Source organism: Falco peregrinus, chromosome 13 (genome assembly GCF_023634155.1).
Source record: "Falco peregrinus isolate bFalPer1 chromosome 13, bFalPer1.pri, whole genome shotgun sequence".
NCBI classification, from domain to species: domain Eukaryota; kingdom Metazoa; phylum Chordata; class Aves; order Falconiformes; family Falconidae; genus Falco; species Falco peregrinus.
In genome coordinates, this window is record NC_073733.1 from 7151922 (window position 1) to 7174310 (window position 22389).

A 22389-nucleotide genomic window follows, 5' to 3' on the forward strand; every position below is an offset into this window, starting at 1 on the left:
GTTTAGAGGGGAAAAAAATGCCCTTTTTTCCCCGATTTCTTTCCCCAATGCTCTGTGAAAAAAGCAGTGACGCTGTTCCTCATAAGACTTTGCTTTGTGTGAGGTCTCAGTCATGCAGAAGCCTGACAAATTTGCTTATGTGCCTGGTAGGTTTGGGCTGTGAGCTAAGAACTGTGCAGTGCCAGCTCTCCGACTCAGCTCAGGCAGTGTGGCAAGGATGTGCAGTGCTGTGGTCCAGCTAAGCCACTTACTGGAGCTGGGGGAAAGCTACAAAGTTCCACCATTCATTTTCACTCTGTGTTTTCATTATGCTTGTTTCAACAGTGACTGTTCACCAGTGGGCTCATACTCTGTGACACTGTGACTTTGCACGTGACCGGTGAAAAGGTTTACAGAACCCAGATTTTAAATTTGCACAGAAAAATGTCAGTCATGCTTGCACATTCATCTGCCAAGCAAACCAACCAGCTTTCATTGGCCAGCCACAGTTAACCAACACCGGGCAAATATCAAGTACCTGTGTAGAAATTATATTCTTTGTAAACATTGTAAACCAGAGATAGAAGTAGTCACACCAAAGAACCTGCAGACTATTTTCATCCATCTGTAAGCACAGAGATACTGCAACCTCAGGGGCAATGTGCATTTAATGGAAGACATGCAGAAAAAGGGGTAGGTCTGTGCTAGATAGATGCAGAATGCCAATAAAAGGTAAACATCTTATACACAGCATTGAAAGTTTCCTCTTTCCACCTCCCCTAGAAACATCTGCTGGTGCAGATGCTCTGCTGTGTGTGAGGAAGAGATTCTCTCTGTGTTTGCTTCCTGGGAGGATGACCTGAATATTTCAAAGCAACCGTAGCAAGTCAGCATGAGTTTGAAATGCTACTGAGAGCCACATCTGCCTTCCAGTTTGGAGGTCCTTACCTCCAGACATTAATATTCTCCTCCTGTTTTGTACCACCTTGCTGGCCAGGTCTCCTGGAGCTGAAAGCTTCACTTGGAATTGTACAGACAGTAAGAGCAAACAAGAGTGGGTGGTTGTTGCAGCATTTCCTTAACCTTCAAGCACTCACTAGCTCAATAATCATTTGCTTGATCAGCCACTTATAGTGCCATCCCTGTTTGATTGCAGTCCGTGATGCTCCTGTTGCACAGCCAGCGCCGCTACATCTTTGAGTACGACCAGTCTGACTACCTGCTCTCGGTCACCATGCCGAGCATGGTGCGCCATGCCTTGCAAACCATGCTGTCCGTCGGCTACTACCGCAACATCTATACCCCTCCAGACAGCAACGCGGCTTTCATACAGGACGTCGCCAGAGACGGACGGCTTCTGCAAACATTATATCCTGGGACAGGGCGCAGGGTCCTTTACAAATACACCAAACAGTCCCGACTTTCTGAGATTCTTTATGATACTACTCAAGTCACGTTCACCTATGAGGAATCTTCTGGAGTTATTAAAACAATACATTTAATGCATGATGGGTTCATCTGTACCATCAGATACAGGCAAACAGGTTTGTGTAACCGTCACTACTTCGTTAAAATTTTTGGCCCTGATCCTGCACGTACCTGGCATGAAATTCCATTATTTTTATGTCTATAAGTTCTTATATTTTATGTTTCAATAGAAAAATATGTGTATATCTCTATGTCTGTGTCCATAGGCATATATAGCTGTCCCATTTGAAATACAGTTTTCTTTTTATTGCTTGGTATGGAATAGCTCTTATAATGTTTGATTGTTTTTATTCCACTGTGTGGATATTTGCTAAATACTAAATCAAGTTGGTTTATTGTTTGTATTTTCAACTTTCCCTGTTTATAACATAATATAACATAAATTCAAAAGGACTGTTTATATGAGGAAAGAAATCACACTGTAAAATAAATTTTGTTTAGAATTATCTTGTAAGTAAATAGAAATCATAATTGTGAATAAAATAGCATTCATTTAAACAAATGTTAATAAAATATAAATATTTTGTAGAGCGAGCATTAATAAAGGTTTGCGAGAGAATAATTTAACATATTCATAGTTAATGGTATTTTCTGAGACAGTCAAGTAGCAATAAGGCTTAAGGGTATATTTGAGTTCATCGCCTGTCTGTGCTAGGTCTGTAGGGTAAGTATACTGTGGACGTAATTCATTGGCATTTTTGCTTTTCCTCTTTTCCCTGTTTGTTTCGGACAGGTCCACTTATTGGTCGCCAAATCTTCAGGTTCAGTGAAGAAGGGCTCGTAAATGCCAGATTTGACTACAGCTATAACAACTTCCGTGTCACGAGTATGCAGGCCATGATAAACGAGACACCTCTTCCCATCGATCTGTACCGTTACGTCGACGTTTCTGGCAGGACGGAGCAATTTGGAAAATTCAGTGTCATTAATTATGATTTAAACCAAGTTATAACCACCACTGTGATGAAACATACCAAAATTTTTAGTGCGAATGGTCAGGTGATTGAAGTACAATACGAAATTCTCAAGTCTATAGCTTACTGGATGACCATCCAGTATGATAATATGGGTCGTATGGTGATCTGTGATATACGCGTAGGTGTAGATGCCAATATAACAAGATATTTTTATGAATACGATGCTGACGGTCAACTTCAGACTGTGTCTGTGAATGATAAAACCCAGTGGCGCTACAGCTATGACCTTAACGGCAACATCAACTTGCTGAGCCATGGAAACAGTGCACGCCTGACTCCTCTGAGATATGATCTGAGAGATCGCATTACCAGACTGGGAGAAATTCAATATAAAATGGACGAAGATGGTTTTCTCAGGCAAAGAGGCAATGAGATCTTTGAGTACAACTCTAACGGTCTGCTGAACAAAGCGTACAACAAAGTGTCTGGCTGGACTGTGCAATACTGTTATGATGGTCTTGGAAGACGAGTTGCAAGCAAATCGAGCCTAGGACAACACTTACAGTTCTTCTATGCTGATCTCTCCAATCCAATAAGAGTTACTCATTTGTACAATCATACTAGCTCAGAAATAACATCCCTATATTACGATCTTCAAGGTCATCTCATTGCAATGGAATTAAGCAGTGGAGAAGAGTATTACGTTGCCTGTGATAACACTGGAACACCTCTAGCTGTATTTAGCAGTCGGGGCCAAGTCATAAAAGAAATTTTGTATACCCCATATGGAGAGATCTACCAGGACACTAATCCAGATTTCGAGGTTATCATTGGTTTTCATGGAGGGCTGTATGATTCTCTTACTAAATTAGTTCATCTGGGTCAGCGGGACTATGATGTCATTGCTGGTCGGTGGACAACACCAAATCATCATATATGGAAACACCTGAATGCTGTCCCACAACCGTTTAATCTCTACTCATTTGAAAACAATTACCCAGTTGGCAGAATCCAAGACGTCGCTAAGTATACAACAGGTAAAAGTAACACATTTCTCATGAAAATACAACTTTTTATCAAATTCTGGCATGGATTCAAGACTCCAGGAATCTTTTGCGTACATCCAAAGTTACCATTTGGCTCTAATCTTACAGACGTTAGTGTTGTTTCTTTAATGGGTAACAACTTGCTGAGCTTGATCTGTTTTCTATAGCCTTTACGGTAACCAATAAAATAACTATAGTTGTGTCTGCTGCTTTTCTAAATGCTAAAATCAGGGGGGGAATGGAGGCAGCTTAATTTGAATTTTTTCTGTTATAAATAGATAGAAAGTACACTATTGATTTGAGTATAGCTATGCTTTGTAATCAAATAATTTGTTGCTACAGTAGATGCTGTAACCAGTACTGAAAACATAAATTGATGTGAAATCATTATTCCTGCGTAGTCAGGATTTCTGCAGACTACCCTCACTTTTTCTAGGATTTATGTGCCTTATTGCCAGCATCCTTTACTTGTTTTGTAGACATTGGAAGTTGGCTAGAGCTGTTTGGTTTCCAGTTGCACAATGTACTACCTGGATTCCCAAAACCAGAGATAGAAGCTTTGGAGACAACATACGAACTTCTACAGCTTCAAACAAAAACCCAAGAGTGGGATCCTGGAAAGGTTAGCAAAAACTCTTTTCAGCTGCTTCTAATACTAAGTTATGGAATTTTATTAGAAAATATTGGAGACCAAGGAAACAATATGGCTATATCTTCAACATAATAGGGAAGGCAAATAATCTAATAATGCTAGAAATTTTAATGTTGTCAATTATGTGCTGGTATCGGAGTGGAGGAAAGTTTTAAGGAGAAGCTTTTAGCAACACGGTGAAGGAACTTTGCAGCTGTTTACAGAGAAACTATCCAAATTTGAGGGGAAGGATAGGCAAAAGGCTAAAAGGGTTTGTGTGAGAATTGAAAAAGCCAACAAAAAATTTTGTTCAATTAAAAAATTAAAACAACAAATTTTCATCTTCATTAGCAAAGATGCCACAAGAGATGCAAAATCACTGAGGGTATAAAGAGCTTTACAAGTCTGTACCTCTGCGTAATTAGTGCAGGAAAACAGAAATGTTACTATGATTTTGTAGGGGGATCTGTAAAACTCAACCTTGTTGCAGGGCTTATTTTCAGTAAAGAAGAGCCATGGAGCAGCTATCAGGGTCTAGTAATCAGTATAACTGCAACAGAGCCAACTACCGATGCTCTGAGCAGGCATTCATGTTTTGCATTTGGCCATATGAGCACCTGTTAACAAAGAAATATAATTTTGCAAAGATGAGAGAGGAAAGATGCCTTTCCTCTAATGTAGTTAAGAAAAGGAAGTGTAAAATGTTGTGAGTTCACATCCATAGCATTAACAAACTTCTTTTCCCACGCACAAATGACTGCACAAAGTGCACAGAGCTGAAGGGTCAGAGCTCATTCTGTCCATGTAAAATTGTCACTGAGATATAAAGAAGCTGTTACAAAGACACAGAAAAAGTGTAATGATAGGTATGGTGTTGAAAGACATAGATGGTTAGAGTGAGGGTCTTTTTTTAGCCTCACTGGGGAGCAAGATCTACAGATCTGACGTAGTTGCCTCGTTCCTATTGTTCTAGTGTCTTGAGACCTTCACAGCCTGCTTTCCTTAACAAATGGCCTATAAAAACTGTTACTGCTCTTTTAGGGAAGACATAATGAGACGCACAGAGACTAAGCACTGAGTCATGTGAAAGAGCACAGCTTTGAGTTCAGGTTTCCCCATGCCTGAGAGTCGAAAGACCAGCCATTAGAGTAACAGTTCAAGGGGGGAGGGGGAGGGGAAAAGGAAGAATAAATACAAAAATAGCATTTGCGATAAATGTGTTTTCCATTTGTTTTCTAGAGATAAGAGTCCGAGACACAGAAAGCAGTACCTTAGGCGATTAGGGAGCATGTGCATGTTCCCGGGCTCTCTAGGTGCACAGAGTGTTTTCCAAACAAACTGAAGATCCATTCTAAGCAGTTAAGAGATCAGCAGGGTCTGTGGGACACTCTCATGAACTGCAAGGTGCCTTGCCTGCAATCTTTATTGGTATTTTCTTTTCCAGACTATCCTTGGTATTCAGTGTGAGCTACAAAAGCAACTCCGAAACTTTATATCCTTGGATCAACTTCCTATGACACCCAGGTACAGTGATGGCAAGTGCTATGAGGGAGTAAAGCAACCGCGATTTGCAGCTATTCCTTCAGTGTTTGGAAAAGGCATCAAATTTGCTATAAAGGATGGTATAGTGACAGCTGACATTATAGGCGTGGCTAACGAGGACAGCCGGCGCATCGCTGCCATCCTCAACAACGCTCACTATCTGGAGAACCTCCATTTCACCATAGAGGGCAGAGACACGCACTACTTCATCAAGCTGGGGTCTTTGGAGGAAGATTTGGCCCTCATCGGCAACACCGGAGGACGACGCATCTTGGAGAATGGCGTCAACGTCACAGTGTCGCAGATGACTTCTGTGATCAACGGGAGGACTAGACGCTTTGCTGACATCCAGCTCCAGCACGGCGCACTGTGCTTTAACGTTCGGTATGGAACAACGGTGGAAGAAGAAAAAAACCATGTCTTAGAGATAGCCAGGCAGAGAGCTGTGGCTCAGGCCTGGACTAAGGAGCAGAGGCGGCTACAGGAAGGGGAAGAAGGTATTAGGGCATGGACAGATGGAGAGAAACAGCAGCTTTTAAGCACTGGGCGGGTACAAGGCTACGATGGATATTTTGTTTTATCTGTGGAGCAGTATCTCGAACTTTCTGACAGTGCCAATAATATTCACTTTATGAGACAGAGTGAAATAGGCAGAAGGTAACAAAGAAAATCTCTGCCTTTGCGTCACCAAAGACTGCCTGTTTTTAAACGTAAAATGGTTTATTGTATTGGTTTTTCTAGATCAGAACTCTGTATATATAAATATAGAGGAAAAAACATATCCAACTGCCTTTAAATGTGACAGAAGATGGTATTTTAATATTGTTCGTTTAACTCTTTGAGAGATGACAGTGACGATTTTTAGTTCTTGTGTGGCAGTATTCAAAAATTTCAGAAGCAGAGTCCTGACAGCTGAGCAGCGCGACCTGCGCGCGAGGTGCTGGGGGTGACACCGCACATCCCCGCGGGGTGAGGGAGAGCGCAGCGTGCTCTGCCACCTTCTAAAGAAACACGGCTTTTCTGTTGTTGTTGATTTAATAATTCACCAATTATTTAAAAATTTACAGAGCCTGATTCTGCAACCCGTATTTCCTGGGTAGTTTTTATCCCAGTAAGATCTCCCGTGAGTTCCAGGGTTTGCATACAGAAACCAGACTGCGTATGGAAATTTTGTAGTTGCTCACCAGCCCTGCACATGTCATTCCTCACAGCTATGATCTAAGGGGTTTTCTAACCTGGGAAACCTGACTTCTTTTGGATACAGTAAGTAAAAGGCTGCCCTGTATGGCCTTTAGCCACCTCTCAGCCACTCAGTGATGAGCGCCGTGTTGCCTGGGGGTGCTTTTTCCCAAGGTTTCCCTCGGCACTGGGTTACGCTGGAGCCCGGCAGCGCAGGTAGGGCTGCAGATCTGCCTGGCGGAGGGGCGCAGGGTGGCACCACACTGCTGGGCTTCCACCAGGTGCCGGGGTGGCCAAAGGGCCAGTGGGCACAGCAGTCGGCAGGCGTCTCTGCTGACATCAGTGTGCTCAGCCTGGGCTTGAACTCGGTGCTTTTGGGACCAGCCTCGTGACCCAGGCAGGATCGAGGAGAGCCCCCACCGTGCGGTAACAGCCAGCCGTGCGGGACCAGTCCTGCCTGTAGTCCTTGGGGCAGGACTCGCCTTTTCACAGATCATCTGGAAACTGCAGTGTTGTTGGGTTTAGGCATCGCGTTCTTCTCATCTCAGATTAATAATCCTGTTGTATTACTCATTTTTTCGAGTCTGAAGAAGATTGGTGGGCTGGGAGTTGATGAACCTAAGTGTGGATAGTAAATATGTTGATAAACGTAGAACATTTTGGGGATGACTCTTCACTTTTCAGCTCAATATCTAGAGCACATAGAAAAGCATTATATTGCATGGACAGAAATTTTTATTTCCCAAGGTATCATGCACTGCTGGCACAGTTACTTCATAGCAGAGTAGGTAATCCTTCTTTCAGCTTGTCATTTTTAAAAGACCTGGTTATCGGGAGGTGGGGAGGGCACATGGGGAGGGGTGGGACAGGTAAGCAGATTTCCTTTGCTGACTTTCAGAGGGAGCTAGAAGTCTTGTTATAGAGCCTGTGTATCCGTAACAGTGATGTTATTGCACATTTCTTTCCAAACAGACATAGTAAATATATTGAAAAAAATTCTGCTCATATTTACTGAAGCCAACAAAGTGCTTTTTTTTCTCTTTCTTCCTTTCTTTCCGGTTTTCTTTCTTCCCTTGTTTTTGGGCAAGTGGAGCAGACTGTACCAAAAAGTTAGCGATGAGCCTGAGCTGGCACCTGAGCCCAGAACCCCGCCAGGGGTTTGACCTCAGGTCCCAGCCTCACACCATTAGCGTCTCTTTCCAGACTCCTCCTGCTCCCCCTGGAGCCAGCGCAGCTTTGGGGGTGCAGGATCAGGCTGAGCGGGAGCCTGACCCCCTAAAAGCACCCCCTACTCCCCAGCCGCAGGGAATGGTGGACCAAAATCTTCACATGCACATCCTGATCGGGCTCATCCTTAACTAAGGTACAGAATCAGGAGCTGACAAGATCCAGGTTTGACAGCTCTGATTTGTGTAATTTTCCATACAATCACGGAGAATTTGAATACCTCCACACCAGCCTAAAAATGGACCCTCAAATCCTTGAGCCTCTAATATGCTTTTAATCAATGGAAGAAGAATTTATGAATTGTATATAGAGAGTGCATTCATAAACGTGATGATGTATTTTATCACTGATCCAAGATGTCAATATTAGAGTATATTTTACTTATATTTTAAGCAATTCTACTTTTTTGCAATTCACTAATGAGGATCATTTTCAAACTGCTTTAAATATCCATTATAAACAAATATTTGAAGCTATTAGAATTACCTTGAACTGTGCATTTCTAGTATGTAATACATATTTAGTTAGCTTGTGCCTTTAGTTTCTTAAAGTTATATTTGTATTATATGCAGGAAATGCACTTTGTATTACCTACAGCTGTGTTTTTAATACTGCCTTGATTACTGTTGTTCTCATATTATACCAAAAGGTCAAAGAATGAAATGTGTTATAAGTTTGTCTCTGAAAGTAGATTGGCATTGTCCCAGTTCCTGGGTGCAGTCTAAGGTACAATTTTGAACAATATTTCTTATGAGAATATGGATGTATGAAGAATCACATGACATTACATGGCCCGGTTACAAAAGCAAAAAAAAAAAAAAAAAGCCTTCATCATAACAGTTTTGGAAATTTAGGAAACTAAATACAAATGTGTTGAAATGACAGTGCTAAAGAAATGAGTTACTACGGAAAGCACTGGAGGCTGAAGTTGTAGCTACACATGGGCCAGCTGCCGTGATTCGTGAGAACTAAGCAAACAAATAGCTTTGGACCATCTTGTTCATGAACAACCTCAGATGGAGGCAGGGAATATTTCAGTCTCCATTTTTTTTCTCCTAGTAGTTAGACCAATTTCTCAGTGTTGTTTTTTGTAGGGTTTTTGTTTGGGTTTTTTTTTTTCTAATTTTATTTTGCACTATAACCTAGAGACCCAAATGAGAAAAAGAGAAATAATGGCATGGAAATTTTTACTGGTATTTAGATCAGATAATTTGATGCCAGCTAGCATTCTGCACTGCAAAGTTCTGAAAGAGGAAAAAAAATAAAATAAAACAAAACCCACTATTGCACACTATCCTGTAGCAAAGTACATGAGAAATACGTGCTATATTTTTTATGACAGCCAAACAAATAGTGTGTACAAGTAATGCTTCCTTTGCTTTCATATTTATTTAGCAAATCTAGAACATTTCAAAGGTATAAATATATATATATAGATATCTATGTAGAACATAGCCAAATAAATATATATGAACTGGTCGATGTGCAACTCGGTATACACATCCTAGCTGTTTGGTCTGAGCTCTTTAACGGTCTCTCAGTTGTACACTAGCTGGGTAGACGTGGCCTCTCGCCTTGGCCACGCGTGCTCCCACAGCTGGGGGTCCCTGCCCCGCGCTCCCTGCCCACCCAGCCCCGCGGCACCGGCCGCTCTTCCCCGGGGAGCGATGGCAGGCGCCGCTGCGGGAAGCCAAGGTGCAGGTCCGGAGCAGAAAGCGGTTTAGGCAAAGGAGCTCCTATTTTAGCCTGAGCAAAAGGAGCTCGGCAGACCCCTGGCAGGGTCTTAGCTTGCTGGGGGGGGTCGCCGTAGCGTGGCTGATCTAGCACGGTGACACTCAGCTCAGGCTGCTGCCGAGAGCCGTAAGGATTTTCCCCGTCAAATGCTGACTGTTATTTAAACCTCTCCTTGATACAAAACATTACCAGGTTGAAAGCACCCTGACTGCCGCATGAATCGCTTCTCGGCAGAAACTGGGAATGGTGAAGTCGGACTCGCTGTGGATTTGTCCGGGCATTTGTCACCTGCCATTATTTGTCTAAGGAAACGTGTTTGACAATTTCCAGTTTTTCCTTAGATCTCGTGGTGGACTTTAGCCTTTTAATAAATGTTAGTATATCAGATCGTGTCCTTGACAGTATTTTACTTGTATGAACCATGATAAAACATTAAAATCTTCATACTCTTCAGGCAGAAGTGTCAATAAATGAGGAAGAGAAGCATAGCATATGATATATGTCAAAGTAACGTTCCTTTTTAGCTTTCTCATCAACAGTAAAAATGTTTACAATGTATGCCAAGATCTTCAGTTTCTGTCTAACACCAGTTAGAGGTTCTGATCTTACAGAAATTGCGTTATAATGGCCTCAGCCTCGTTGCTAGGAAACAATAGATCCCAATTTTTTTATTCCTGCTCTAACTCCTGTGCTGAATAGTGACTGGATACTGTACAGGTTTATGTTATATGGCTGCAGTTAAATGGTCTGATGCATTTTGCTCTGGGTTTCAGACCAGAAGCATGCATTTTCTACAAGAACATCCCAGCAACACGCTGTAAATATTAAAAGTTAATATATTATGTGTCGATATTTGAAAAAGAAAGTACTTTGACTATTTCATTTTTAAAAAATAAAGGTGCAAACTGATGGTGTGTGATGTTGTCTTTGTTTACACCACGGTTTTTGGGATGTTCTGGTTGTGTCAGTAAAAGGTGCTTCCGTACAGCTAAATAAGGGCTTCAGACGATATTGATAGATTCAAAAGTTGGGGGGCAGGGGATCGCTAGCAAGATTTAATTTTACTCCTGATTCACCAAAGTTCAAGCATATACCTCTGCAGGTTTCACTGCAGGTGAAATCACAGCCAGTTTCTGTGCACATGTCATTACATTTCATCAGAACAGATGAGAGAGTTTAAATAAATAAATAAATAAATAAAAAATCCTGCTCTATGACTTTGCACTCCCGAGAACCACAGTGGTGGTAGGGGCCAAGGAGCAAAGTTTAAGTACATACACGTTCTATCAAACTGCCTCAAATAGATGATGATGAATGACTGTATCAAAAGTATGCACATGAGGAAAAATAAAAAGCCCAGTGCACACAGCAGAGAGGAGGAGACAGTGGACTGGAGGGGCAGAAGGAGTGTTTAAGGCTAAAAGGAAAGGTTACATGGTGAAAAACAGATTGGAGCAGCTTGACAGGGTAATAAACCAGCATGAGGGCTGAGGCTGGAAGAGCTGCGTTGGATGGATAAGAAGGAAGCGAGGCCAAAGGGGTGCTCTGGTAGAAAAGGAAAGAAAATCAGCCTGGGAGATGGTATTGATTTAGTGCTGCAGAAGGTCTGTCAGCCACAGCCGGGGAGCGCGGGGGGGCTTGGTGGAAGCAAAACCAGACCTGTGGCGGGACGAGTCGCTGCAGAGGGGCGGCAGCGCCTTTACTGGGGAGAAGGCAGAGCAGGGAGGGCTGGGGCAGGGGACGCAGGGTCCCTGCAGTGAGCTGCAAAATTAGCTGTCAGAGCCGGGGCTGCGGCACCCAGAGGAGGGGGGGGCTGGGGAGGGACAGGGCAGAGCAACGGCAGCAGCGAGGGGCTGCATCCCGGCGAGGGGCTGCATCCCAGCGTGACTGCAGCCTGGCAAGGGCGGCGGGAAGGAGGAAGCCGGTGACACAAACATTACCTGGGAAGTCATGCCCACAAATTGTGGCTGCTGTTCTCTAAAGGTGTGAAGAGCTACAGATCCTTAAGTCAATGCATGAAATCTATGTAATTTCCACATTACTGTTCCCATAACCAAGCATCGACTCCTTGTCCCACAGGTACCACAAGCTTCTCTCTCTGTTTCCACCTTGTTTAAGCCTACGGCAATTCCAGACCCTTGGGTACCCAAAAGAAACAACACAAACAAGCCTCTGTCTTAATAATTTACATCAGAAACTGAAACAACATTCTCAGCTTTAAACAAAAATGGCATATTCTGGCCTATTTTATGTATTTTTTTAGAAAAACAATGCACTTCTGGAGTCAGCCATATTCAAACCAGTTATCCTCGGCTCAGCACCGCAGAGCAGATGAGTGGCCGCTGCTCTGGTGCCACGGGCTTTGCAAGTGCAACACTGCCAGCCTCAGCCTTCGCTTGAAGTCAATAGGACATTTCTATAGGTAACAGCCCTTGGGCAAAATGCTTCCCGCTATGTTTATCCCCACCATGGTGCAATCATCTGGCAGGGACCATTTCCAAGCACGTTCTTTCCTGCTCCCAGGAGAACCCAAGTAAACCAGGAGTTCAGACCCAGCACTTAGAAAGCAAAAGAGCTCCCCGGGAAGCCTGGGGGTAGGCACGCACCCTGCCAGCACCCAGCAGGTCACCTGGGTCTGGGGAACGATGGGTTGCAGCAGCACAAAACCAGAGAAGAAAAGGTAGGGACCAGCCACCGCAGATGCACAGCAAGTCAGGAAACCTTTAAGGCACAGAGAAGGAAAGGTTCAATGGGCACAAGTGACAGCAAAGCAGCTGGTGCTGCAGATGCTGCACTCCATGCTGGCAGTGGGCAGTTCAGCACCTCCATGGCCAGCATTTGCTGAATTATGTAATGATTTTTTTAAAAAAAAAAACCAGCTTGTAAATATTTTATTAAAGAGTAAATCATGCTGGATCTGCCACTGTACAGCACTGTATTAAGACCCTTGTTTCACCCAACTAGTATATATAGCAAGGAGGCGCAGAGCAACACATGCACATTCAGTGTAAAATATGATGTGACTAGTTGGGGGGACGGGAACATTTCACCAGAAATTAAATTTGGCCTTCAATTAGACTGAAAATAATGAACCAAAATTGTCACAACTTTGAAACAGTATTGCCCGCCAGTCCCTGTTACAATGGGGCTGTTGGTTTATGCCATTTATTCCCATTGCTGGTTTGCACAGATATTGTTGTGCTTCACAGAAAATGTTTCATTGCTTGCACTGCCTCAGCACACACTCTCATACATGCACACACACATAGAACCACTTATAGAAAAAAAAAAAAAAAAGGTTAACCTTCCAGCCTTATCAAATGCTGCTTGGAGCACCCTAACCTTGCAGAATCCTGCAGCTGCTGCCCGTTTAGCTCTGCCACTATTTGCATCCAGCTTGCCCTTAACGAGGTGAAAACAAGGCAGGGTCCAGGATGCCAACAATTAAGCAGATTATGATGGAGGGTTTTTTAACATACCTGTGAAGGAGGCTTCCCCATGTCAGTATCCCACATGCAGATACGCGCGCACTGGGGCTATTGCAGGGAGGCAGCTGCTGTCGCAGGACCCGCCATCAGCCCCAAGTAGCTGCGGCACCTCTCTCCGTGCCACCGAGCCGTGGCTGGCCGTGGCTGGTGGCATTAGGAGCCTGTAGCCTGGTATTTCTGGGGGGGGGGGGAAAAAAAATCTTTCTCTTTTAGGAAACGTTTCCAGCCTTCCAAGCTGTGTGGACATTGGAAGTATATTTAACAAGAATAACCCAAAGGTGGCTATGCAATGTTTAAGAGCTGTTGTTTTTAAATCTTTTTTTTTCTTTTTTTTTTTTTTTTTTAGCCCATTTGTGATCACTGTTAGTCTCACGCTTTGGAAGACAGCTCAGGAGACCCACATTCTTTTGATAGCCAGGACCATTTCTGTGAGTTGCAGGGTGACTAACGGTGACACAAACCTACCAGCCAGACCAGATGCATGCCCCTTGCAGACTGAGCACACTCAAACAAGGCTGGGCCCCAGCCAGGGTCCCTTCCAAAGCTCACAGGAGCCACACAAGCCTACCTGGCAGAAACCCACGCAGAAGGAGCTCGGACCATGCCTACCACCCTTTGACTGCAGTGCAGACACAGTGCTATCCCCTGAAACAAGAGGAGTGCAGGGCATCCAGTCTGGTCAAAAGTGTTTCCTACTGTCTGCCAGCTCAGGCAGGACAGTGTCACCATGCTTGTTAAACCCCAAGCGTAACAGGCACGTACGCCAAATTCCCCAGTAGCCACATGCAAACCCTGTGCAGTTGACATGTCCTGTAGATTCAGCCCTGTCCTCCAGGAGCCCAGCAGCAGCATGGAAAACACACTGATAGGCAAAGAAAAGCAGAAAAACTGTCATGCAAAAATAATTTCTTTTTTTTTTTTAATTATATGCAAGTGTGGGTTTTTTCAAGCATAAAGAATATCCACAAGCAAAGAGCAACGTTCTCCACTTCACTGGTTGTTCTCAGTCACTCAGTGCATTGCTTAAGCTTTTGATCATTTGTGCAAACTACAGATTTTGTGCATCCAGGCAGCAGTGGCCAGTTCTGCTGAGCTACAGGGCAGAGCACCTGGCGTCATGGGAAATCAGTTAGTGGGGATCCTTACGGTGCACTTCTGGAGTATCTTTAGGAACTCTGTGAATGACACACAGCCCACCCAAGGCAAGGACACTTCAATGTAAGCAATTTGCCTAAGGGTATAAAAGGGGACTTGCTCAATTCTGCATACATGTCAACCAGAACAATGCAAAGCAGAGTCCAAAGTTAAGTAATGTAAAATTAGTACCAAATTATTAATTAGGAACTAAACTTGAAGTGAAAAATGTCTTGTACTTGAGAGTACAAAGAGGGGAAAAAAAGACATTACACTATTTAGTAGTTGATATTTTTTTATCCTCTCTTAGAAAAAAAAAATCAAAGCATTCTGAAACGTAAAACTTCTAAATTTTGAGCTATAAATTCTATGAAATACACATTTCTGCAAATGTTACAAGAAAACTCATGGAGTTGTATTAACTATCATATAAATCATTCTGTTCTAGAGCACGGACACTGGAAGATATGGTTATGTCACATTTGGGGAAATGCCTTCATGACGGCTGCAGGTGGAAGCCATGGTCTTCATTTTTCCCTAAGAAAAATAATCACAAAGCTATGAAAGGGTGAACACCACAAGAAAATGGACAGATCAGAAGGTTCATCCCTACAAGAACAAGGGTGCTGGGCAGGGAAGGTAGCCACCGCTGGTATAGCACTCAGGAAACCATATCCAAAATCGATTTTCTCATCACATTGACAGGCCCCATCCCTAACAAGCACCTGAGTGCCAGCATTTCAATCCCACAGGAGCAAAGTCAGGGCATATTTTTGGCAATGTCACCCTATTAGTTCAGACCAAAGATGCAAATAACTCTAAGCCCTTCATCCACACCGCCACGGAGGACTCTGCTCAGTCACAGCTGAGGCTCCCTCTGCCCCACGAGTACCTGGAGGGTATTTGGTGTTCACGTCCTTGACAACTGGGTGCTTCAGGGGTGTTATGATGCCTTGGTCGGGTTTCTGGAAGGCCGAGATGAGGTTGTGCATTTTCCGAAAGAGCCTCCGGTGGACCCCGGGCGCTGTCTGAAAAGCCAAAGAGTGAGAGGTGAGAGGGGATGCTGGGTGCTGAGCGCCTGCGCTGCCCTCCGGGCCCTGGCACAGAAACCATGTCCTCAGAAAGGCACACACGCACCCCAGGAAAGGAGCCAGCCCTTCAGCTGGACCCCCTGATGTGCCAGCTTCAAATGAGTCAATGAGCTGTGCTGCTCTGCTCCTCCCCCGCGCATCGCTGCCCCCCTGCTCTAAGGGGGCTTCCAGCAGGGTGCTGATAGAAGCCTGGGAGAGGGACAGTTCCTTAATCACTGCAAGAGCAACCCACAGCCTGCCGTGCTCGTCAGGCAAATTCCCAAGTGATCTTGCGCTGTTTCTGGCCCTGATTTATTGCAGCCAGTGATTTAACCTCCAGCCTGGGGTTTATCGGTAAGATACTTCCAGCCTGGAAATACCAGTACGACAACCCACAGAGCTACCTAGCACTTACGGGGAGGGGAAGTCCTTACACCACCAAGTTCAGGCATGGACACAGCCTCTTCTCAAGCCTTGCACTGAGCATTCAGTGCTGGGTTACGACTTCATTGAGTACTCCTGTCTACCTCTTGTACAAAGGCAGTGGCAAAAATCTTACCTGTTTATTAAAAGTGGGAGGTTTTCTATCTTTCTGCATTAGAATCTTTTCAAATGCTGTGAAACAAAACTGTGTCTGCTTTTAATCAAAAATCCAATGTTGCTGTTAAACCCTTGAAGGCATTTTTGTAATAACCCCTCCCCACCAAAGCCATGGGGTGACAAGCATAGGTCCTGCCAGCGTAGTCCCATTCAAGGGACACTGTCTCACCCAGCAGTCACGAACTAAATCCTGCCTCACTGGCACCAGCTGGAGCCTTCACACTGGCTGGGGTTTTACCAGCACAGTTTTAATTTCCCTGCCTTGTCCTTGAAAGATGGGTATGACCTGAGCTTGCTCAGAGACTAACCAGCCACAGGGAAGGAAGCAGAGACAAGAAAGCACCAGCTGCAGCTGGAGCCTCTTTCGGCCTTGGAGGCACAGTTCGTGGGGTTGAGTTGGGTTTAGGCTGCTGTTTCTAACAGCTGAGGCCAGCGTGGTCTTAGCAACATTTACTCCAAGGTTTCTGTTTGCCTAAAGGAAGGTTTGGTGTCGTGGGTCTGTAGCTAGCACCTTTCCCTGCAGAGGATGTATTGAGAGTCCTGGGCCTTCAGGACATCTACGCTGTGAAACACATGAGGTTTGTCTACAATACAGCGAGGGAAAGCCCAAGACCCATATGCAGGAAGCCAGCGGAGGTCGTGGTGAGGGAGTTGTAGCAGGTCTATATAACACCAGAAAGAAACCTCACCGCAGATGCTGTCATTACCTGGAGCCAAAGCAGGCTGCAGCCTCACTCAGGGAATTATCCTTCACAGGTGGATGTCCCTGGGGTCCTGGCATCCTTTCTGAGACACCAGCGTTTGCCCTGGCATGCCGGACACAGGACCACCCCATCCTGTCCTGAAAACCCTCCTACAGGGTGCTCCCAACACCTTACAGGAACGAGCGAGCAGATTCTTCCTGGGTACCATCCCCAAGAGTGACACAGATAATTATTTACTCTGCAGTAATGTGAGTCACTTTTACTCCCCGATCTGCTTCTGAGTAACCCCAGGAATCAGTCTTATCTTCCAGAGCACTGCAACCACTTCTATTATAATAACGGCCAAGGAATTATGTCTGACTAGAAATTATTTAATGTTTGTAATCAGTGTTCATTAACGTGCAAACAGAAAGCTAACTACAAATTAATACACAGAGTACACCAAAGAACAAGACCTTCGTAAAAGAAATACAGGTTTGCATCCTAATTCTACCACCCCAAATAGTTGTCTGCATTGCAAATGGTGTTATTCTACACTTGAGTTACCAGTTTCTTATCAGATGGGTGAAAATGTATTTTGCATCAAGTTTTGGCTACCCTATATATGTTTTGCACCTGTGATGAAATAATGTGGAGAGAAATTAACTTTAAAACACTGTAGATTGAAAATCATTTCCTTAAATATTCTGACATTAATGGTACGTGGGATAGAAGAGAACAGATTGTACTTGTCAAATTATAAAAACATAATATTTTTGCCGTTTGAAATGATGCAAAATAATGCACTGTTGCATTATGCAGCAGCTGAAATGTAACAGGGAATTAATTCATGAGTTCAAGACTGTCAGAAGTAACACCAAGACATCTTAGTGATGGGCACACTCAAGACTGATTACCTTCGATGAAAACCAGACTATGCACAAACATGAATAATTTTAATATATTTCATTAAATCAATATGAACATCAAACAGGATGTAGAAATTTTCAGAAGAGAAATGAGAAATACACACCTCAGCACTCCAGGATCCAGTTTCTGTCTTGGACACTCTATAGGTATAAACGTAACCCTGATGCCTGTAGGGAAAAAAAAAACCAAAAAATCAACAGGTAGTTATTACTCACTTCTACTGTCAGGTTTCACAATAGGTATACTCTGCTACGTGGGAGTCAGTTCATCTGCTAACATTCCTTGAAAATAAATTTACCCATAAAGGCTCTGCATAGATAAAGAAACTGAGACTCGGGTCAGAAGCAGTGTTCAACCCACTAGGTTCTTTGTGGATGAGAGGGACAGGTCTGACTCAGATCTAGTTTAGCAATATTTGGTTATTCTAGGTTGTGATATTGCTTTCATTCCTGCCTCAACATTATATTTTTTTTTCTTTTTTTCAGTGATCTCCTTTTACTGACACATACCAGGCATACTTTCCCTGGAAAAGGAGAAGGTGTAGTATTGGCAGCTAGCATTACTGTATTGTAATCCATTTAAATGCAGGTGTTCCCAGAAGCAAGAGCATGAGTGTAATTTATTTGGAAAGCTAGACCCACAAAACAAGGCAAATTGCTCTTTGCATTTGCTGTACGTTCCTAATTCTCAAATACTGATAAGGGAGACTTACAAGAGCGTGGAATCTTCCTTCTTTTTAACTCTAATTTGAGTCCTTTGAGAATAAGGAGACATACACTAATAAGACATACTCATGTCCAGAGTCAGTCTTGCTTCCCTTACGAACCCAACACAGTGAATAATTTACATGGTAGATTATTATACCAATATCCAAAAATTTAACTCAGAAGTGGAGACAATTGGCAGTAGTTCCGTGGGTGCAATATCAGTTTAGATGGTATCAGATAAGGAAGACTGTATTTCACACTACACAGGTTTACATGAATACACAGCAGGATTTTAGGGACCATTCCCTATTTCAGCCTCAATTCCCATTCTTGAGAAAGCAGAAAAATATTATCTTTCTTTCCAATTATACATGGTGTTATAGTAGTTACTACAAAATAGCAGAAACCATCAATGACACAGATACCATATGATTGCAATTACTTACGCTCCGTGTCATGGCTCCTGGATAAATTCTTGTTAAAAAGTCATTACATCAACCTTTGCAAAGCAGTGTCTGATATAATTTAACCCAAGCAGGAAGTTGTTAACAGTTGTCACACTGCTACAACCCCACGAAGTGGGAGAAAAAATGCTTGTCATGATTTGTGAGCTCTGCCCCCACCACTCGACTCCCACCGTGATTAAATACAGCGGCAGAAGACAAAGACACAGGCCGTCCCCTCCCGTCGGGGCTGCTGCGGGTGCAAATGGCCTGTGCAGCCACCGAGACACTGCCCTCCTCCTCGGTATGGGGGTGCCCAACGTAGCCCCACAGTCCTGCCACCACCTCATCCCTCTCTTTGTGTTAACCAGAGACACAACTTTCCACCTGGCACCGGTTGGCCGTGAAAAGTGACCGGCCATGCTGGCTTCTTGGAAACAGCCACTGGAGCATCACTTCCCCCAGCAAGCGCAGCTGCTGTGGTCCCTGAAGGGTTTCATGGGCCCCGAAAGGGCTCTTGGGATAGGGGTGTGAGCAACCCGCTGCAGCTGCGGGAGGAGGGAAGGACATGGCAGGACAACACTGTTCTCCTGTCCATGCCATGGCATTGTGGTCACTGGTGTTTGAGGCCACAGCTCAAGCCCCGTTGCTTAAATGCACATCCCTCTAAGCCACTGCATATGCTCATGTTCAGGGAATCCAACGTCTCCCATCGGGGTCCTTAAATAACCTCGTACCATCACGTCCTTCCCTAACACCTGGGAGAGCTGTGCCTGTATTGACAGGATATCACGAGCAGCTGATGTTCACATTAACCTTTTCTCTCTAGACATCACAAGGGGCTCTCCTGCACTTATGTATGTAGCATGCCAGCCAATATATGATTAATGAAACTACAGCCCACAGTGGGAAACATCGAAGAGACCATGACATTTTATCCCCTTTCTTTGAAGGGGATATTTGGCGATATCTGCAGCCATTTGGGTTTTTTTCAAGCCTTAAAAACAACAGAATCAGTATGTAAAAATCTAAAACTCACTCTCTCGCCTCCTGTTTTTATTAGTTCACTGTACATTTTACCCATGCTTGGTCTTGGCTGCCCAAAAGCATTCTGACTGGCTCAGTCTCTTTAAAATCTGATTTTCCCACAAATGGCTCAGTTGCCTGGAAAGCTACCATCTGCTGTTGCTTTCATCATTTTCTCTACCCAAGAGATTGCATGACTGGAAGTGGTTGAGGGGTTGGGGTGCTGCCCTGACTCTGAAATGTCTGATGGCTTTCAGCACTCTGCCAGGAGGATTTACTAAGCTGTATAAATTGAAAAATAGAGGTCAGATAAAGTAATATTCAGGGCCAAAGCAGGGTAAGGTATAAGATAGGCACCTATCCTGCATTTTGCAGAAAATTCCACTGTAAGATATTTCAACCAAGTCCAGAGATGGCACAAAGGATGGCTCAGATTAAAAACTCACAAGATACAGAAAATGGAACAAGAATTTGGGAACACGAATGCTTTGAGTGCAGTGTGGAGGATGGGAGGAGTAAGATATTGCTGTCACAGCCTTGTGAGGGACAAGTGAGATCTCTCCACTCACCTGGCAAATGTACATTGTTTTCCCAGAGGAGGAAAGACCTGAAGGGGTTCACTGTGCTTAAGCTGAAAAACACAGCAGCAGCACCTGCTGTCGGCTCTGAAGCCATCAGTGATCACAGCCCACCGTGTAGGTGGAAGATGGCCCAGGACGGCCACACCTGCTTCTTCAAAGGGAATGCACATGGTGGGGTGCATTTTGTTAAGAAGGGGAACAGCCAGATCTTCCCAACTACTTTCCACTGGGATCTTTGTTTCCACAGAATGAATTACAGCACTTCTGATAAATACTCTCCCAACGAGTGTGATCTTATCAAAACTTTCTGTTAAGCAGCAGGAACTTACTTCATTACCACTTCAAAGAGCTTTTTACCTTCCACATGTGAGTGACATGGTTTTGATGAGCCAAGTTCTCTTTACTGCTGCATGGGCACAGCCTCCCATGAGAAAGGATTTTATGATTCAAACTACCCAACATTAACTGAGATCAGTGTGGACCGAAGGAAGCTCAAGGTGTTTTCCTTAAAACAAAGATTAAATACAAAAATTAAAATTGAGATTGTGTAGAACATTCCCTTCCAAAGAGCAAAACACGTAACACCGGGCAAAAGCAGGTGGAAAAGTGCAGTTACTGGAGCTTAGATCTCAGGAGATGAGAAATTCCGCAGCCACCATGAAGGGACAGCTCAGATTTCTACATTTCACTCCATCCATGGCAGATAAAAGCTCCTACTGTGACACAACGTTCCTGTATGTGGTGTGGCCATGAAGCTAAAGCCAAAAATCAAACACCATGGGCATGGTGCTAGTCACTGGGTATGTCTCACACAGCTTATGCTCTGAGGCCATTACCTGGTGACACGCAAGCCAGGTCCACCTCTCAGTGTTCCAGACTCATCTCTCGGCCAGACAAAATCAACAGGAGACGGACACATGTCACTGAGAGAAGGATTTCAGAGAGTGCTCTTCCAGTGACACTGGCATACCAGTGTATCTTGGAGGAGGACCAGCTTTTGACACCCGAGCAAAGACCCAGGGGAGGGGTCCCCCATCCCTCCATCTAGCCCAAGGACGGCCGCAAGCCTCACGATTGCAAAGCTCCGCTTTCACGCCAGTGAAGCTCAAGGGACGGCAGCAATTGTGAAATAACAGCTTGATGAATGAGGCACTATAAATTTTTGATCAAAGGCAAAAAATGCCAAAATGCTGATGAGAGGAAGCAGAAAACAGCCATTGCTGTAAGGACAATATTGGATAGCACTTACAAAAGAGCTGTTTAGTCACCACTGATGATATTTTTATGTCATTTCACTTATTTTTTCATCTCCACAACAAAGAATATCTTATACTGGGAACTGCGCTAGCGCTGTCTCTGTTGCAATACCGTTGCTGGGAAAACTTTGTCAAAGGAAAATCTAGAAAAAGTTGCAATTACAGGAAACAGTCTGCTTTATATTATAGGCTTTTTTCTTTATAGCTAGATAATTCCTCACAAAGAGCTACAAAGGCATCATTCACAGATGACATAATGAGACAGCATCTGTCTACCTGTCCTCTCCACTCCTCCTCTTCAACTGTGATCAGACTTGTTAAAACTGCATTTACTTTAACAGGTGAATAATTACAATCTTCTGCACCACTGAAATAGCCAGAGGATATTAGCTGCATGCTGAAGATTAAAATTAACCATGACGATTCAGCTGCATGGTATATTTAAAAATTATTTCCAAATGTTTTGTATCTCAGTTGGGAAATTTTATTAATCTAATTTGTATTCATTTCTGGGTCCAAAATGGAACCAATATAGAGGAAGAAAGACAGAGAGACAAGGAAAAGCCATGTCAGCAATAAATGACATCAATTTCTTCCTCTTTACACAACTTTGTCTTCTGATGTCTTTGCACTGTATCAGTCAGCTCTTCTTACCTGGTATATCTGCATCCTGACCTTACCTTGGAATGTCACTTTACAATATCAATTAAGAACCAGACAGTGGCGTG

The 22389-nt window shown here is 43.8% G+C and overlaps 2 protein-coding genes across 7 annotated transcripts in view; one reads left to right on the forward strand and one right to left on the reverse strand.

Moving 5' to 3' along the window:
• TENM1 (teneurin transmembrane protein 1) overlaps positions 1–13416 on the forward strand; it is a 349702-nt gene extending 336286 nt beyond the window's left edge. For both annotated transcript variants that reach the window (XM_055818110.1, XM_055818111.1), the window contains 4 exons: positions 1136–1523; positions 2201–3421; positions 3910–4052; positions 5506–13416. In XM_055818110.1, coding sequence (XP_055674085.1) covers positions 1136–1523; positions 2201–3421; positions 3910–4052; positions 5506–6264 — 2511 coding nt within the window. In that variant the 3' untranslated portion in view covers positions 6265–13416. The remainder of the gene's footprint in view (positions 1–1135; positions 1524–2200; positions 3422–3909; positions 4053–5505) is intronic.
• Positions 1–22389, reverse strand: part of SH2D1A (SH2 domain containing 1A) — a 43008-nt gene that overhangs the window by 11841 nt on the left and 8778 nt on the right. For 3 of the 5 annotated variants that reach the window (XM_055818113.1, XM_055818112.1, XM_027795752.2), the window contains 2 exons: positions 17752–17815; positions 14643–15393 (listed from right to left, as the gene is read on the reverse strand). In XM_055818113.1, coding sequence (XP_055674088.1) covers positions 15193–15393; positions 17752–17815 — 265 coding nt within the window. In that variant the 3' untranslated portion in view covers positions 14643–15192. Of the gene's footprint in view, positions 1–14642; positions 15394–17751; positions 17816–22389 lie in introns of those variants that run through there. The other 2 variants (XM_005243720.4, XM_055818114.1) reach the window with 2 other exon arrangements.